General features: G+C 47.6%; 1 protein-coding gene across 9 annotated transcripts in view; it reads right to left on the reverse strand.

Annotated features, from left to right (window-relative positions):
• rnf6 (ring finger protein (C3H2C3 type) 6) overlaps nucleotides 1–18,770 on the reverse strand; it is a 97,638-nt gene that overhangs the window by 11,518 nt on the left and 67,350 nt on the right. For all 9 annotated transcript variants that reach the window (XM_072476898.1, XM_072476901.1, XM_072476895.1 and 6 more), the window contains one exon: nucleotides 11,029–11,136. In XM_072476898.1, the coding sequence (XP_072332999.1) occupies nucleotides 11,029–11,136 (108 nt within the window). The remainder of the gene's footprint in view (nucleotides 1–11,028; nucleotides 11,137–18,770) is intronic.

The following is an 18,770-nucleotide window of genomic DNA, read 5'->3' on the forward strand; positions in this document are numbered from 1 at the left end:
ATGTTTCAGGCGGGATAGAGGGGGATGTAAAAGGGGAGGCGGAGTTGCGCTACTGGTTCGGGAGAATATCACAGCTGTACTGCGGGAGGCCACCTCAGAGGGCAGTGAGGCTATATGGGTAGAGATCAGGAATAAGAAGGGTGCAGTCACAATGTTGGGGGTTTACTACAGGCCTCCCAACAGCCAGCGGGAGATAGAGGAGCAGATAGGTAGACAGATTTTGGAAAAGAGTAAAAACAACAGGGTTGTGGTGATGGGAGACTTCAACTTCCCCAATATTGACTGGGACTCACTTAGTGCCAGGGGCTTAGACGGGGCGGAGTTTGTAAGGAGCATCCAGGAGGGCTTCTTAAAACAATATGTAGACAGTCCAACTAGGGAAGGGGCGGTACTGGACCTGGTATTGGGGAATGAGCCCGGCCAGGTGGTAGATGTTTCAGTAGGGGAGCATTTCGGTAACAGTGACCACAATTCAGTAAGTTTTAAAGTACCGATGGACAAGGATAGGAGTGGTCCTAGGATGAATGTGCTAAATTGGGGGAAGGCTAATTATAACAATATTAGGCGGGAACTGAAGAACATAGATTGGGGGCGGATGTTTGAGGGCAAATCAATATCTGACATGTGGGAGGCTTTCAAGTGGCAGTTGAAAGGAATTCAGGACCGGCATGTTCCTGTGAGGAAGAAGGATAAATACGGCAATTTTCGGGAACCTTGGATAACGAGAGATATTGTAGGCCTCGTCAAAAAGAAAAAGGAGGCATTTGTCAGGGCTAAAATGCTGGGAACAGACGAAGCCTGCGTGGAATATAAGGAAAGTAGGAAGGAACTTAAGCAAGGAGTCAGGAAGGCTAGAAGGGGTCACGAAAAGTCATTGGCAAATAGGGTTAAGGAAAATCCCAAGGCTTTTTACACGTACATAAAAAGCAAGAGGTTAGCCAGGGAAAGGGTTGGCCCACTGAAGGATAGGCAAGGGAATCTATGTGTGGAGCCAGAGGAAATGGGCGAGGTACTAAATGAATACTTTGCATCAGTATTCACCAAAGAGAAGAAATTGGTAAATGTTGAGTCTGGAGAAGGGGGTGTAGATAGCCTGGGTCACATTGAGATCCAAAAAGACGAGGTGTTGGGCGTCTTAAAAAATATTAAGGTAGCTAAGTCCCCAGGGCCTGATGGGATCTACCCCAGAATACTGAAGGAGGCTGGAGAGGAAATTGCTGAGGCCTTGACAGAAATCTTTGGATCCTCGCTGTCTTCAGGGGATGTCCCGGAGGACTGGAGAATAGCCAATGTTGTTCCTCTGTTTAAGAAGGGTAGCAAGGATAATCCCGGGAACTACAGGCCGGTGAGCCTTACTTCAGTGGTAGGGAAATTACTGGAGAGAATTCTTCGAGACAGGATCTACTCCCATTTGGAAGCAAATGGACGTATTAGTGAGAGGCAGCACAGTTTTGTGAAGGGAAGGTCGTGTCTCACTAACTTGATAGAGTTTTTCGAGGAGGTCACTAAGATGATTGATGCAGGTAGGGCAGTGGATGTTGTCTATATGGACTTCAGTAAGGCCTTTGACAAGGTCCCTCATGGTAGACTAGTACAAAAGGTGAAGTCACACGGGATCAGGGGTGAGCTGGCAAGGTGGATACAGAACTGGCTAGGCCATAGAAGGCAGAGAGTAGCAATGGAAGGATGCTTTTCTAATTGGAGGGCTATGACCAGTGGTGTTCCACAGGGATCAGTGCTGGGACCTTTGCTCTTTGTAGTATATATAAATGATTTGGAGGAAAATGTAACTGGTCTGATTAGTAAGTTTGCAGACGACACAAAGGTTGGTGGAATTGCGGACATCGATGAGGACTGTCGGAGGATACAGCAGGATTTAGATTGTTTGGAGACTTGGGCGGAGAGATGGCAGATGGAGTTTAATCCGGACAAATGTGAGGTAATGCATTTTGGAAGGTCTAATGCAGGTAGGGAATATACAGTGAATGGTAGAACCCTCAAGAGTATTGAAAGTCGAAGAGATCTAGGAGTACAGGTCCACAGGTCATTGAAAGGGGCAACACAGGTGGAGAAGGTAGTCAAGAAGGCATACGGCATGCTTGCCTTCATTGGCCGTGGCATTGAGTATAAGAATTGGCAAGTCATGTTGCAGCTGTATAGAACCTTAGTTAGGCCACACTTGGAGTAGAGTGTTCAATTCTGGTCGCCACACTACCAGAAGGATGTGGAGGCTTTAGAGAGGGTGCAGAAGAGATTTACCAGAATGTTGCCTGGTAATCCCATCAGGGCATTAGCTATGAGGAGTGGTTGAATAAACTCGGTTTGTTCTCACTGGAACGAAGGAGGTTGAGGGGAGACCTGATAGAGGTATACAAAATTATGAGGGGCATAGACAGAGTGGATAGTCAGAGGCTTTTCCCCAGGGTAGAGGGGTCAATTACTAGGGGGCATAGGTTTAAGGTGAGAGGGGCAAGGTTTAGAGTAGATGTACGAGGCAAGTTTTTTACGCAGAGGGCAGTGGGTGCCTGGAACTCGCTCCGGAGGTGGTGGTGGAAGCAGGGACGATAGTGGCATTTAGGGGGCATCTTGACAAATACATGAATAGGATGGGAATAGAGGGATACGGACCCAGGAAGTGTAGAAGATTGTAGTTTAGTCGGGCAGCATGGTCGGCATGGGCTTGGAGGGCCGAAGGGCCTGTTCCTGTGCTGTACATTTCTTTCTTCTTTGTTCAAAGGTGAATTCTAGCAGCCGAGGGAAGAACTGTGAAAAGATCGCACCAAGCCCACTGAAGAAGCGGGGACGAGGCTTCCGGTGGCGGCCATGGAGGAGTAGGTCGCGCATTCGGCAACTCCCGTCTGGAACGGACTCTCAGACCTTTTGCAGGAGTTTCCACAGACAGTTTGGGGCAGATTGGTGAAGCGAACACTGCCAAAAGGATTCCCCCTCGAGACTTCCGGTTGCGGCTATGCGGAGCTAAGTCGCACATTCGGCGGCTCCCGCAAAAACGAACTTTTGGGCTCTTTTCAGGGCCCCCAAGGGGACTTTTTCGACGTTTCCCGGTGTGGGAAGGAGTTAATAATAGCTCCCCGTCAGTATATGGCTTTAACTAGGAGCTGGGCGACAAAAAAGGTGGTGGTGGACTAGAAGAAGGGAGGGAAGAAGGACAAAATGGTGGCGGGCGGAGACCAGGCAGCGTGGAGGCAGTGGGCGGAGGAGCAACAGGAGGTATCCAGAGCTGCCTCAGAGAGATTAAAACGGACCTGCTAGAGCCGATGAAGGCTTCTATTGATAAGCTGCTGGAGACACCGACGGCCCAGGGGGTGGCGATCCGAGAGGCTCGACAAAAGATCTCTGACAATGAAGACGAGATCTTAGGCCTGGCGGTAAAGGTGGAGGCGCACGAGGCGCTCCACAAGAAATGGCAGGATCGGTTCGAGGAGATGGTGAATCGGTCGAGGCGGAAGAATCTGCGGATTCTGGGCCTCCCGGAGGGGCCGGACGTGGGGGCCTATGTGGTCACCCTGTTGAACTCGCTGATGGGAGCAAGGTCCTTCCAGGGGCGCCTGGAGCTGGAAGGGGCCCATTGAGTGTTGGCGAGGTGGCCCAAGGCTAACGAGCCTCCGCGGGCGGTGCTGGTGCGGTTCCATCGGTTCGTCGATCGGGAGTGTGTGCTCAGGTGGGCCAAGAAGGAGAGGAGCAGCAGGTGGGAGAACGCGGCGGTTCGGATATATCAGGACTGGAGTGCGGAGGTGGCGAAGAGGAGGGCCGGGTACAATCGAGAGAAGGCGGTACTGCACAGGAAGAGGGTGAAGTTTGGCATGTTGCAGCCAGCGCGACTGTGGGTTACCTACAAGGACCGGCACCATTATTTTGAGACTCCGGAGGAGGCGTGGGCCTTTGTTCAGGCCGAGAAGCTGGACACAGACTGAGGGTCGGGATGGGCGATTGGGGACTGCAGTGGATGTTATGCCTATTTTTGATTTGGGGGGGGGGGGGGCTTTGCATTGTTTTGGGTTTCTTTTTCTCTGTGTTTTTCTCTTTCAGGTTGGGGAGGGTGGATGGGGCGGGTTGGGCACTGTTTTGGTTGGTGGCCTGGTAGGTGGAGAGTGCGGGCTTTTTTCCCCGTGCCGAAGACTGGGTGGGGGGGGGGCTGGGGCAGGGAAGCGAGGATTGTTTCCCGCGCTTAGAACGGAGGGGGGTGAGGGAAGAGCTTGTGGATGGGGAGTGGGAGAGGAGGGTGTGCCACATAATGGGAGGAGTCTAAGGGGAGGCAGAAGTGGCCAGGGCCAGCAGGAGTCAGCTGACTTGCAGAAGTGCAATGGGGGGAATAAACCAGCTAGGATGGGTCCGTGCCGGGGGGCGGGGAGGAAGAGAGAATAGAGTTGCTGCTGCTAAGGTCAAGGAGGAGCTGGAGCGAGTGGGGGGGGGGGGGGGGGGGAGGGTCGAGACGGGGGTATGCCGCTGTGGGGAACTGGCCGGGTGTGGGGTGCGGGCGCGTGGCTGGCCGAGGAGGGGGCGGGTAGCCCCCTGATCCGGCTGATAACCTGGAATGTAAGGGGACTGAATAGGCCGGTTAAGCGGGCCCGTGTGTTCGCGCACCTGAAGGGGCTCAAGGCGGGTGTGGTTATGCTCCAGGAGACACACCTGAAGGTGGCAGACCAGGTAAGACTGAGGAAAGGGTGGGTAGGTCAGGTGTTTCACTTGGGGCTTGATGCCAAAAATCGAGGGGTGGCGATCTTGGTAAGAAGGTGTCATTCGAGGCGTCGAGCATTGTGGCAGATAATGGCGGTAGGTACATAACGGTAAGTTGCAGGGAGAGAGGGTGGTGCTGGTAAATGTGTATGCCCCGAACTGGGACGATGCAAGTTTTATGCGGCGCATGTTGGGTCAGATCCCAGACATGGAAGTGGGGGGCCTGATAATGGGGGGAGACTTTAACACGGTGTTGGATCCTGCACTGGATCGCACCAGGTCTAGGATGGGTAGGAAGCCGGCGGCGGCTAGAGTGTTGAGGGGATTGATGGACCAAATGGGAGGGGTGGACCATTGGAGATTTGCAAGGCCAGGGGCTAGGGAATTTTCATTCTTCTCACATGTCCATAAGGCTTATTCTCGAATCGACTTTTTCATTTTGAGTAGGGCGCTGATAGCGAGAGTAGAGGATACCGAGTATTCAGCAATAGCCATTTCGGACCACGCCCCGCATTGGGTGGACGTGGAGAGGGACCAGCGCCCGCTGTGGCGCTTGGAGGAGGGGCTGTTGGCGGACGAGGAGGTGAGCGAGCGGGTCCAAGGAAGTATAGAGAGGTACCTGGAGGCCAACGATAACGGGGAGGTCCGAGTGGGGATGGTATGGGAGGCACTGAAGGCGGTGGTGAGGGGAGAGCTGATCTCCATTAGGGCCCACAGGGAGCGGGAGGAGAGGGAGAGGATGGTGGGGGAGATGGTGAGGGTAGACAGGAGGTATGCGGAAGGATTGTTGAGGAAGAGGCGCAGCCTCCAGGCCGAATTCGACCTGGTGACCACCAGGAAGGCGGAGGTGCAGTGGAGGAAGGCCCAGGGGGCAGTCTACGAGTATGGGGAAAAGGCAACCCGGATGCTGGCGCATCAGCTTCGGAAGCGGGACCCAGCTAGGGAGATCGGGGGAGTTAAGGACAGGGGAGGGAGCGTGGTGCTGGGTGGGGCTGGCATCGATGGGGTCTTCAGGGACTTCTATGAGGAATTGTACCGATCCGAGCCCCCACAGGAGGAGGGAGGGATGGGCCGTTTCCTGGACCAATTGAGGTTTCCAAAGGTGGAAGAGGGACTGGGGGCCCCGATTGGGCTGGAGGAGCTGATCAAAGGGATAGGAAGCATGAAGGCGGGGAAGGCACCGGGGCTGGATGGTTTCCCGGTCGAGTTCTATAAAAAATATATGGACCTGTTGGGCCCGCTGTTAGTTAGGACCTTTAATGAGGCAAGGGAGGGGGGGGCTTTACCCCCGTGATGTCCCGGGCACTGACCTCCTTGATCCTGAAGCGGGACAAGGATCCCCTGTAATGTGGGTCTTACAGACCGATTTCCTTGCTAAATGTAGATGCCAAGGTGCTGGCGAAGGTCTTAGCCACGAGGATTGAGAATTGTGTGCCGCAGATCATCCATGAAGACCAGACGGGGTTTGTGAAGGGGAGACAGTTGAACGCGAATGTGCGGAGGCTTTTGAACGTTATCATGATGCCGGCGAGGGAGGAGGAGGCGGAGATAGTGGTGGCGATGGACGCTGAGAAAGCCTTCGATAGGGTAGAGTGGGGGTACTTGTGGGAGATGCTGAAGAGGTTCGGGTTTGGGGAGGGGTTTGTCAGGTGGGTTAGGCTGTTGTACGAGGTCCCGATGGCGAGTGTGGCCACAAACAGGAGGAGGTCCGAGTACTTTCGGTTGCACCGAGGGACGAGTCAGGGGTGTCCCCTGTCCCCTCTGCTCTTCGCACTGGCGATTGAACCCCTGGCTATGGCACTGAGGGAGTCGAGGAACTGGAGGGGGTTGGTGTGGGGTGGGGAGGAGCATAGGGTGTCGCTTTATGCGGACGACCTGCTGCTGTATGTGGCAGATCCGGTGGGAGGAATGCCAGAGGTAATGAGGATCCTTAGGGAATTCGGGGACTTTTCGGGGTACAAGCTCAATATGGGGAAGAGCGAGCTGTTCGTAGTTCAGCTAGGGGACCAGGAGAGGGGGATTGGCGAGCTCCCACTAAAAAGGACGGAGAGGAGCTTCAGATATTTGGGGGTCCAGGTGGCCAGGAGCTGGGGGGCCCTGCATTGGCTTAACTTTACAAGGCTGGTGGAGCAAATGGAGGAGGTGTTCAAGAGGTGGGATGCGTTGCCGCTGTCCTTGGCGGGTAGGGTGCAGTCAATCAAAATGACGGTGCTCCCAAGGTTTTTGTTCCTGTTCCAGTGCCTCCCCGTGTTTATCCCGAAGGCTTTTTTCAGGCGGGTTAACAGGAGTATAATGGGGTTTGTGTGGGCGCGAGGGACTCAGAGGGTGAGAAGGGTGTTCCTGGAGCGGAGTAGAGATAGGGGGAGGCTGGCGCTGCCCAACCTCTGTGGGTACTTCTGGGCCGCCAATGCGACAATGGTGCGCAAGTGGGTGATGGAGGGGGCTGCATGAAGACGGCGTCTTGTGTTGGTACGAGTCTGGGGGCACTGGCAACGGCGCCGCTGCCGTTCCCTCCAAGGAGGTATACCACGAGCCCGGTGGTGGCGGCTGCCCTCAAAATCTGGGGGCAGTGGAGGCGGCACAGGGGGGAAGTTGGGGCCTCGGTGTGGACCCCAATACGGGGTAACCATCGGTTCGTCCCAGGGAGAACAGATGGACGGTTTTCGGTATGGCGCAGGGCAGGGATACGAAAGTTGGGGGACCTGTTTGTGGACGGGAAGTTCGCGAGCCTGGGTGAGCTGGAGGAGAAGTACGGGCTCCCCCCCGGGGAACACCTTCAGGTACTTACAGGTAAGGGCGTTTGCCAGATGGCAGGTGGTGGAATTCCTGCGGATACTGCCACACACAGTACAGGACAGGGTGCTCTCGAGGGGGTGGGTGGGAGTGGGGACGATCTCAGAAACTTACCAGGTGATGCAGGAGGAGGCGGCCTCGGTGGTGGAGTTGAAAGGTAAGTGGGAGGAGGAGTTGGGAGAGGAGATCGAAGCGGGGACGTGGGCAGATGCCCAAGGGAGGGTGAATTCTTCCTCTTCGTGCGCGAGGCTCAGCCTCATACAGTTTAAGGTGCTGCACAGGGCACACATGACCGGGTCAAGGATGAGCCGGTTCTTTGGGGGTGAGGACAGGTGTGTTAGGTGCTCAGGGAGCCCAGCAAATCACACCCATATGTTCTGGGCATGCCCAGCGCTGGAGGAATTTTGGAAGGGCGTAGCGAGGACGGTGTCGAGGGTGGTAGGATCCAGGGTCAAACCGGGCTGGGGGCTCGCCATATTTGGGGTGGCAGAGGAGCCGGGAGTGCAGGAGGCGAAAGAGGCCGGTATTCTGGCCTTTGCGTCCCTGGTAGCCCGGCGAAGGATTCTCCTTCAGTGGAAAGATGCGAGGCCCCCAAGCGTGGAATCCTGGATCAGCGATATGGCAGGGTTCATTAAATTGGAGAGGGTGAAATTCACCTTGAGAGGGTCGGTACAAGGGTTCTTTAGGCGGTGGTAACCGTTCTTAGACTTTCTGGCAGAACGATAGACATTGGTCAATGGCAGCAGCAGCTCGGGGGGGGTTTTACTTTATTTTTGTTTCTGTTATTTACACTGGAAGGGTCTGAGGGGGTGTATACACCTGGTGTGTTAAGTCGGGGTGTTAATGTTCATTTATTATTGAGGTATGGGGGGGGGGGGGGTGGTTTGGGGGGTTGCTTTTTTAGATTGTGTTTTGTACTCAACCCTGTTGGGTTCTTTTTTCTTTCTCATTTTGTTATTGACATTTTATGAAAACCTTTAATAAAATTTTTTTTTTTTTTTTTTTTAAAACACAGGGGCAATTGAGGACAGTACCCATTCTAGATCTCTTCAACAGCAAGTCACGTTAATCGAAATCCCCTGCCTTTTCCCTGCAGCCCTAAAAATCTACTCTCTTCAAATATTATGCAATTCTGTTTAGAAAGCCATGATTGAATCTGCGCCACAAAACTCTCAGGCAACGCATTACAGATTGGGCGGCACGGTGGTTAGTACCGCTGCTTCACAGCGCCAGGGACTCGGGTTCGATTCCGGCCTTGGGTGACTGTGCAGAGCTTACACATTCTCCCGATGTCGGAGTGGGTTTCCTTCCTGGTGCTCTGGTTTCCTCCCTTAGTGTCCAAAGATGTGCAGGTTAATGCACAGATCAATGTGTGGCTTATAGGGGCAGGGCGGGAGAGTGAGCCTAGGTAGGGTGCTCTTTTGGAGGGGCAGTATAGATTTGATGGGTCAAATGGCCTCCTTCTGCACTGTAGGGATTTTATGAAGTCTCTCTATTCTAACTATTCATGACACACAAAGGTTTTTTTCTCATGTCGCCTATTGTTGTATGGCCAATCACTTTAAATTGGTGTCCTTTGATTCTTGAACCTTCTGTCAATGGAAACAATTTTAACCTATCTACTGCATCCGGACCCCTCAATTTCAAAATGCCTATATTTCCTCTCAATCTTCTGTAAGGCAAACAAATCCAATCTAGCCATCTAACTGAAAGTCCCTCATCCCTGGAACCATTCTCAAAATCTTTTTTACCCTCTCATTCCGAAGCTACAGCACTTAGAATTGGACACAATGCTCAGTTGAGACTGAAACCTTGGTCCAAATGTTCCAGTCTCTGGATTCACAGGGAGGTGCGCATAAGGGCATCCTGTTGCCTGGGAAGTTCAAACTTACAATGGGCTGATTCCCTGCTCCCAAGGACCCACATCGAAAGTTTCTTATTACTGGCATAATAATAATAATCTTTATTAGTGTCACAAGTAGGCTTACATTAACACTGCAATGAGGTTACTGTGAAAATCCCCTCGTCGACACATTCGGGCGCCTCTTCGGGTACACAGAGGGAGAATTCAGAATGTCCAATTCACCTAACAAGCATGCCTTTCGGGACTTGTGGGAGGAAACCAGAGCAGCTGGAGGAAACCCATGCAAACATGGGGAGAATGTGCAGACTCCGCACAGACAGTGACCCAAGCCGAGAATCGAACTCGGGTCCCTCGCGCTGTGAAGCAGCAGTGCGTACTAACCCAGTAAACGTTGAGTTTAAAACCTGATCTAACAGCTGTGTAACTCAACTTAGCACCCCCCCTCCACTGACCTGATTAACGCAACTATCCACCTCATCCATTCAAACCTATCCAAGTACGGCAGTTAGTGCTTCAAAAAGGGGCACGTCCTCTGCTTTGTCTCTCCTGCGCTTAATGGACTTACCTTGGAGAGGCTGTGCGGAGTTATTTCTGCTTCAATCATATGAGAAATGAGCATTTTATGTTGTTTTTACATGTATAACTCTGGTTCACAATTAAGATGTCAACAATAGGGCTTGATGGGAAATTAAGATGTCAAGTGAAGCTGTGTGTGAGCTACAGTGAGCAAGTTGTTGTAACTATGTACAGGACTGACCTTCGGGGAGGAACGGGATGTACAATAACAGGACGCAGGTGCAAGCAGGGGGCCTCATTCTTATCTTTTAATTGACGGTCCAAGGATATACCAGGAGCTAACAGAAACCACTAAGCAAGGGGGAAGACAAAATGAACATAACAAGTCCAAATAAGGAATCACTGATAAGGAAACTGCCCTTTCAGCAGTTTGTGGGATGGGTTTCTCACAGATTGTATATAACAAAGTAATGCTGTATGAATTCTTTGTGTCTGCCAATGTTGATGGGCTGCACCCGTTCTTGCAAGATCGATTGAATAAAATACTTCTTCAGAATTTGGCTAAGTGTAAATTATTATTAAGTGAGCGGTGTTTCTCACAATCAGGATCTTAAGTCCTGGCTGACAATGGGTAACATCATTGGGCTGGAAAAAGCTTTGCAGGCAGCAGCAACGATTTCTTATGTTTTATGCATTCCAACCAATGCATTGATTTGCATTATTGTTCACAGAGGATTTGTCCAAACTATAAATAAACACTTGTATTTCAGCCTGAATACCAAAATAACCAGCACTAAACTGTCCACTTAATGTATCTATTCTTTGCAGGATCCTTCCACAGGGTAACAATGATGTTGATAAATACTGGAGGATACAACTGCAAATGGAAAGTCATATGCAGTTTCTTCAAATCCTTTAAACTGCCTTTTTAAGAGAGAAGCACAACGTCAATGATTCAATCACAACCAGTCCACCAAACTTTAGAATCACCAGAAAACTTGGGAAAAATGAGTATACAATGGATTTAAATGCTCATGTGCAAATTTTCCATATTTGTGGCAATGATGTCCGCAATAGTTATCTGGCTAATCCTAATGTATCACTGTACTGGGAATAATCAAGATCACAATTATAATTCAAACTGCAGACTCAAAACCTGCCTTGGGTCCGAATGCGTTCACGTTCATTGTTGCCCAGACCGTTTTCTGTTGTTAATTGTTCCTTAGCACCATCCAAACGCTGTTGTAGTTCTTCTGCTGTAATTTCACCTGAACCAATAACAAAACAATGTATTGAGCATATCCAGTGGCACTTTGATCCGTGTTCTTGGTAAAATCATAGGAGGAGAAAAAATAAATTGAAAGTTACATTTTGATTTGTTTAAGAAGCAATTTCAAATGTTGCTTTTGAACGTTTGCAATGAGGGGCAATAGGTTAAGATTACATTCATATCCAAGCTATTTCAACTTACTTATATGGACAGATTTTCTGACCTGCGAGCATCAAGGTATTTCAGACAGTTGTATACAGTGAATGGTTTATTCTTCTGGCAGAAATAGAGAAAATTTAATATATATCAACTTACTTTGCTGGCATCAAGTTTTGACACAATCACTACAAAGTCACAATCAGAGTTTAGCATCTAAGTGAAGCATTTGATCCCATCTATACTAACATGCAGGAATTATTCTGCAGCAGCTTGTTAGATGTTTTAGTTGTTGTGATATGAAGAGTCTAAAGTTCTGCTCTTTTTTCACAAACACACATATATTTCATTCCAACAGCCTTTGCACAAAACAACTATACATCACGTGACAGAGGCCACCTGAAGCCCCTTTACATACAAGTGTCAATTAATGGATACTTAACATAAATGAGACAACTAATTGCAATGTCTCTTCACCCATTACTTAACAGTCTCCCCTTCCTTGGAGAAAATAAATAATTAGGTGAAAACAAAATTTCATGAAACTCAAAAACACACATGATTCCCCCCTCCCTTTTTTTGAACGAGAAAGAAAAAAAAAGTCACAGAAACAATATCCAAAAGTTTCTGTGAACTCGCCCCTCTTTTCGCAAAACAGTACGACAGTTGATAGCTCCTGTCGACCCATTTAATTTTTTGTTATTTCCCCTCTGTCCAACATCTGCTTCAAACTTGCGATGTCTATCCGTAACCTCTTTTCATTGACACTTTTTGTAGAGTGCACATTTTCCCACCGGGATTTATTGTCAATGTGACAGTCAATAGGTATATTACCCAAACTTCTGTCAATATCATACTTATATAAAAGGCCATATCCACCGCCTCTACAAGGCTTAACGTCTCAGCAGCCAAAGTGCTTTTTACCACTCTCCTTATTTTCTTTGTTTCCCACACAAGCGGGCAACATTTACCATTGCTCCCCAAAAGGAAAATTATAAAACCTGCTGTGCTTGAAACCCCATCACATAAATTTGCGTAGGATGCATCACTATAAACTATGAGTTTCAAGTGCCTAAGGTCACCTAAAACCGGGAACTTCAAAACACACTCCTGCATTTTTAGTTTGACCAACGCTTTATTTGCTCTTATTATGTCTTCCACTTTGGGATCATTCATTTTTGTACTCAACTCCAAGACATCAAAACTCACATCCAGTCTAGTCTGCCTACCTAACCAGTTCAGTTGCCCAATTAAACATCGCAGTTGCTCTTTTTCTATCTGAAACCATTGCGTCTTTTTGTGAAACTCGGCCACGACTCATTGTTATTGGGCTGATGCTTTCCAAATAAGATTGCTGACGTAAAGTTGCCCCTAACTTAGTCTGTCCAATTTCCAGACCAATATATTTAAATGCACCGGAAGCCTGACTTCCAACCCTGAATTCTTTCCTCAAACCAGAGATTACAATAGCTTCAAAATCACTAGTCCCACCCCACACAAAATCATCGACATGCATCATAAAAATGCCATAAAGATTTCCTTTATAGTGCCAGTAAAACATTGCAGGATCTGCTTTCAACTAGCAACAGCCTAACTTTAACAAAACTGACCTTACCGAAAAATACCAGACTCTAGATGCATCATTTAATCCATATTCACATTTGTTCAACTTCCAGAGTACCCCTTCTGTGTTAGCTGCTTCTTTCGGAGGACGGATAAAAATGTCTCTCTGGAGCTGATGCCCCTGCAAAAAGGCAGCTTTTATATCTATAGATTTGCATTCCCATGCCTTTGTGGCTAATAGAGCCAAGAAGATCTTTAAAATAACCTTTCCTGCTGTAGGTGAATCTACCCTTAAATCCTGATCTTCTAAGTTTTCTTCAAATCCCCTTGCCACAAGCCTGGCCTTTGCCTTATAAGTTCCATCCGGAAGAACCTTTTCCGTGCAAATCCATCTGTGGGATAGAGCTCTTTGTCCCCTATCCGGTACTTCCGTGTATACCCCAAATTCACGCCAACTATGCAATTCTTGCTGTTTAGCTTCTTTGGTAACTTTTTCAGCTAATTTATTTGAAGCCACCAAAATCTCACGTGCATGTGAGCTTCTACTCCTATTAGTATTCGTAGTCTTACTCATGTTCCGAGATCTTGATAAACTACGTCCTCTCTCCTGCCTGGTATCTCGTTCTGTACTGCTACTGCTTGATCTTTCCCTTCTGCTGTGGGATGTCCTTTCAATAGTTCTCGACCTTTTCCTGCGAACTTGTTCAGTATCCGATGTACTATCTGAACTGGCACTGCGTTTCTGTGCCTTCCATTTTTGAACTTGGTTTTCCCAATCCATTGTCTTGACTCCTTCCCCTAAATGCTGTACAGTCAACCAATGTTTATACTTTCCAGTGGCCTTCCCTGCTCTACTAATAACAGTTGCATCCTTCCATTGACTAGACCCTTCAGGCAAGTATGTCACTTTTGTACCAACTTTTGGCAGTTGCCCTTTCGGAAAAATGACCTGTTCTAATTCATCAGAAGTGTTGTGTTCCTCCACAGAAACCCTGTCTATATGAGTTAATTGGTCCTCATAGTTCTGTAACACATGCGTACCAGATGACTCTGGTTCCTTGTCATGTCTGTCTGCTCTGTCTAAATTTGAAAATTTGTAATCTGTACCCATTATCCTTGATGAATGTACCCGAACAGTTTGATTACCATGTTGCAAAATAATTGTTTTGCCATCTATGCCTATGATCTTCCCTGGGTTTTTCCATTCATTAGAATAGTCTCTCTTATAGTCTACCATGCCTCCTTGCTGAAAAACGGCATCTGATGGCCGTACGTTATGTCTTAAAGCTCTGCGAATTCTTTCAGAGACTTCTGCTTCCAAAAAAGCTTTTCTACTGCTATGTAATGCATTTAAATGTTCAGCAAAACCAGAGCTAATTGTAGTCCCCTCCCAAGCTGGTCATCCAAAATGGATGGAATTTTAGGATTTCTACCAAACACTAATTGATAAAGACTATAGCCCCCAACCATCTGCAGTGAATTCTTTGCATGTGCCGCCCATGCTAAAGCTGAATTTAGCCTGCAATCTGGTCGATCTGCCAAAATCTTCTGAAGCATGTCATCGATGACAGCATGATTTATTTCACAGACACCATTACTAAATGGGCTTTCTGCAGCCGTATTCATAACTCTGATATTCATGTTTTCACACATATCCCTAAACTCATCATTGGCAAATTCTCCCCCATTGTCCGCAAGGAATTTTGCCGGTGGACCCATTCCTGTCCCTATCCATTTTTCCACGATTTGATCCAGAATTACTCTCTTTTCTTTACTTCGTACAATCGTTGATTGACTAAATCTGGTTGCTAAATCTACAAAATGCAAAATAAATATATTATTTACTTTATCCCAGATCTTAAGGTCCATGGCCACAATGTCGTTAAAATCCCTGGCCAAAGGTAGGGTTACTATTGGTCGTGCTGGTGTCCTTCTGTACTTCCTACAAACTTCAGAGCGGTCACTAACCTGTTCTATCAGTTTAGTGTAGTCGTCATCCCTTACAATATCCTTTAATACATTTTTCAGCCTCCGAGGAGACGGATGTGCAAATTGCCTGTGCAGTTTTAATACCACAGGCTTTTTTATCAGCTAAAGTCCCATTTTCAACTGCCATTAACACATCCTTAACCACTCTACTTGAAATATTATTTGTCAGTAATGGAATACAATAGTGTCCCGACTGTGTAAATTGTAAGTCCACCGTCTTTCCAAAAACTGTTGCCTTATCCTGTTCCATATCCAGTTTCATGTGTGCTTTCTTCATCGACGGTCTGCTCAGAAGCAAAGGTATCGCACTTGATACAACATCCGCGCTAATGAAATGATTCACTCCGGCAATATTGCAAGGGATCACCACACTTTTCAGCGACTTCAGAGTATTATCATCCCCAAACCTGAAACTTGCGGAACTTTCAAATTCCTTCACCTTATTACGATTTTCAGCATTCAAAGAGACCAGGTAACATTTTAACCAGTCAATTCCACACACAGTAGATGTGCAGTCACTGTCCAATACAGCACAGTTGAAGGATTCTGCAATCAACACCCTCATTACTGGCGTAAAACTGCTCGTCAATAGGACAATGCCTTCTTTCTGGTCGCTATCTTTTTCCTCTTCTGACTCTTCTGTGTCATGTGTCGCTTCAAACACTCTATCATAACGAGTTGGACAGTTGAAAGCATAATGGTATTGAGAGTCACATCGAAAACATCAATTTATCATGCCCCGTGCATTTCTGGGGTTCATCTTCCTATTGTAGGTTCTAACTGGGTTTCTGTCTTCATAATTTCCTTGTCTCGGTCTCCTTCTATAGTCTTGAGCCCTGTTCGTAGCCATACGATTTCGCCATCCTGTTGGTAGTGTATCTTCCATATTCTGCCTTATTGCAGGCTGACCTATTTGGGTCATCAGAGCCATTGGAATCGAATGTTTCCCCAGAAACTTTTGTAAAGCTTTTGTCATCTGTTCGAATAAGGTATCCTTATCAGTAAACTGAACTCCTGTCAAAACCAGGAGTTTATCCATGTTGCTCACTCTAGCACAGTCAAGTAATTTAAAGGCCAACACAGACTGTAGAAATTCCAGGTTGTGTTTCTGCAGCCTTTTATATAGTTTGCCAAATTCCATTATATAGTCATCCATGGAGATATCCTCCATTTTCCGGAACTTATCAAAATCCGACCATGCTTCATACGCACTTAACAAGTCATCTTTCTTATAAATCTTATCCATATAATGTAATAAAGTCTCCAGACCTTCTTCTGAGTCTAACTCTTCCAATTCCAGCTCAGAAAGCACTTTGTTTTGGATTTTACTGCCATATGGTAGAGAAAGAGCCAATGTCAAACCGTCTTTTCTCTTTCCCAAAGCAGTTACCTTAGTCCACATAACTACTGCAGTTCTCCATTGGTCGTACGATTCCCTTTCAGAAAATAAGAGAGGATAGTCATATCCAGCCATCTTTATCCTCGGTTCAGCCATATATCCCTTTTTTTTTGTCTTTTCTCACTCCTTGGTTTGATCTGGAAAAGTTGTATCTTTCAACCCTTCACATTTACACAGCAATCATCCTCTGCTGCCAATTGTTAAATGTTTTAGTTGCTGTGATATGAAGAGTCTAAAGTTCTGTTCCTTTTTAACAAACATACATTTATTTCATTCCAACAGCCTTTGCACAAAACTCTAACTATACATCACCTATCAGAGGCCACCTGAAGCCCCTTTACATATCAGTGTCAATTAATGAATACTTAACATAAATGAGACAACTTTTTGCAATGTCTCTCAACCCATTACTTAACAAAGCCAATTATTAAATAGCATACACGTCTCAAAAAAAAAAAGCTTCATATTATCAAGAATTAAGTGAAAATACAGTTATGAACAGAAGAACAAACTCACAGGGATTCTATCACAAAAAATAAATGTGGGAGTGTTGACAGTTGTATGTCACCTCTGTGAATAAAAAGACTAAAGTAAGCAAGAGACTTTGTAATGCATCCCTATTTTTTTTTAAAAGACTGCACTGGGGGGGGGGGGATCACATGGTGAGAGCATGGGAGCGGCAGTGCTTCCGCAGGCTTCGGCTCTGCTCATCTTTTTTTTTATTATAAACATTTTATTGAGGTTTTTTTTTGGCATTGTAACAGCAGCAATATAAACAATGTACATAAAAATATAAACATAGTGCAAATACCACCTCCCTCTCCCACAGGTCCCACCATTACTTAACCCCCTAATCTACGCTCACCTACCCCCCCCCCCCTTTCTAGAAGTCGATGAATGGTTGCCACCTCCGGGCAAACCCTATCAATAACCCTCTCATGGCGAACTTAATTTTCTCCAGAGAAAGCCAGCAAAGTCCGATAGCCAGATCTCCGACTTGGAGGGCTTTGAGTCCCCTCCATGCTCGTAATATCCGCCTCCGGGCTACCAGGGAAGCAAAGGCCAGAACATCTGCCTCTTTCTCCTCCTGGATTCCCGGATCCTGCGACACCCCGAAAATCGCCACCTCTGGACTCAATAACACCCTTGTATTTAATACTTTGGACATGACGTCAGCAAACCTCTGCCAAAATCCCTTCAGCTTTGGACATGCCCAGAACATGTGGACATGGTTTGCTGGTCCTCCCGCACATTTTGCTCACCTATACTCCACCCGAAAGAATCTGCTCATCCGGGCCACTGTCATGTGAGCCCGGTGCACAACCTTGAATTGAATCAGGCTGAGCCTGGCACATGTTGCGGTCGCATTGATTCTGCTCAACGCGCCCGCCCAAAGGCCCTCCTCTCTCTCTCCCCCCCAGCTCCTTCTCCCATTTTCGCTTCAGCTCCTCGGTCTGCGTCTCCTCTGTTCCCACAAGCTCCTTATACATGTCTGAAACGCTCCCCTCTCCAATCCATCCTCTAGAAACCACCCTATCCTGAATCCCCCTTAGCGGCAGGAGTGGGAAGGTTGGTACCTGTCTACGCAGAAAGTCCCGCCTCTGCTAATCTTTTAATCAGTCTTTCCAACCTTGTGCACGTTTCCTTTCTGTCTTTTCTTGGTTTATTTATTTATGTCTCAAGAATTGCTGGTTGGTGTTTCTGCATGATAGAGCTGAATTAGACCGTTTAAATCCTCGCTTTTTAATGGCAGCTGGAAGGAGTTGGGGTGGTGCCGTGCCTTTAGTGATGTTGTTGCTTTTGAGTGGGCTCGCGCTCTCACGGTGCGATGTGCTTCGACGAATGATGGCTACCTAAAGAGATGCTGCTCTGCATGGAGATCTCAGCTCTGAGGTACAGGTCGTCAAGGCCCATTTTCAAAGAGTTGCAGGGTGTTTATGGAGGCAATAGAGGTGTACAAGGAGGTTTTGGCAACTGAGAGTGTTGTCCATCATGGGAGTCTGCCTCCGTATGGTTGAGTTCCTGCTGCATGGCTGAAGGAGTCGGGAGAGAAAGAGGGAGAACAGCAGAGGTGTGCTGCTGATCCCGGTCCCCGAGGTGATGCAGTGAAGATGTTCTCAGCTGAAAATTCACCCATTAGTGAGGCCATCACATTATCAATGTGAAAGTAGAACTATCGAGATTTGTGTAAGGTTTCAGGTGACTTAGTGGCGTAACTGCAGCATTTTACATTACTTATAGGGAAGAATGGAACGATAGAAAGCACCTTCTCCTAATGTCTCCAAGAGGTGCTGGATGACTAAATGACTGTAGTGCAGTTCACCTTGATAAAACTTTATCTGGTGAGGCAATTATAAGTTTTTGACATACGGCCATATCTACATCCACTGTCACATTGCCAAACAGTTCCATAGTCTGAGATTGGCAGATGATTTCAGCCAAATGCAATGTAGTTCTGCATATTTTGGAAGGCTGTGTGGAGAAAAGAGGGAGGATGAATGGATGTGAAAGGGAGAGGCACAGCA

Source organism: Scyliorhinus torazame, chromosome 15 (assembly GCF_047496885.1).
Source record: "Scyliorhinus torazame isolate Kashiwa2021f chromosome 15, sScyTor2.1, whole genome shotgun sequence".
Classification (NCBI taxonomy): Eukaryota; Metazoa; Chordata; class Chondrichthyes; order Carcharhiniformes; family Scyliorhinidae; genus Scyliorhinus; species Scyliorhinus torazame.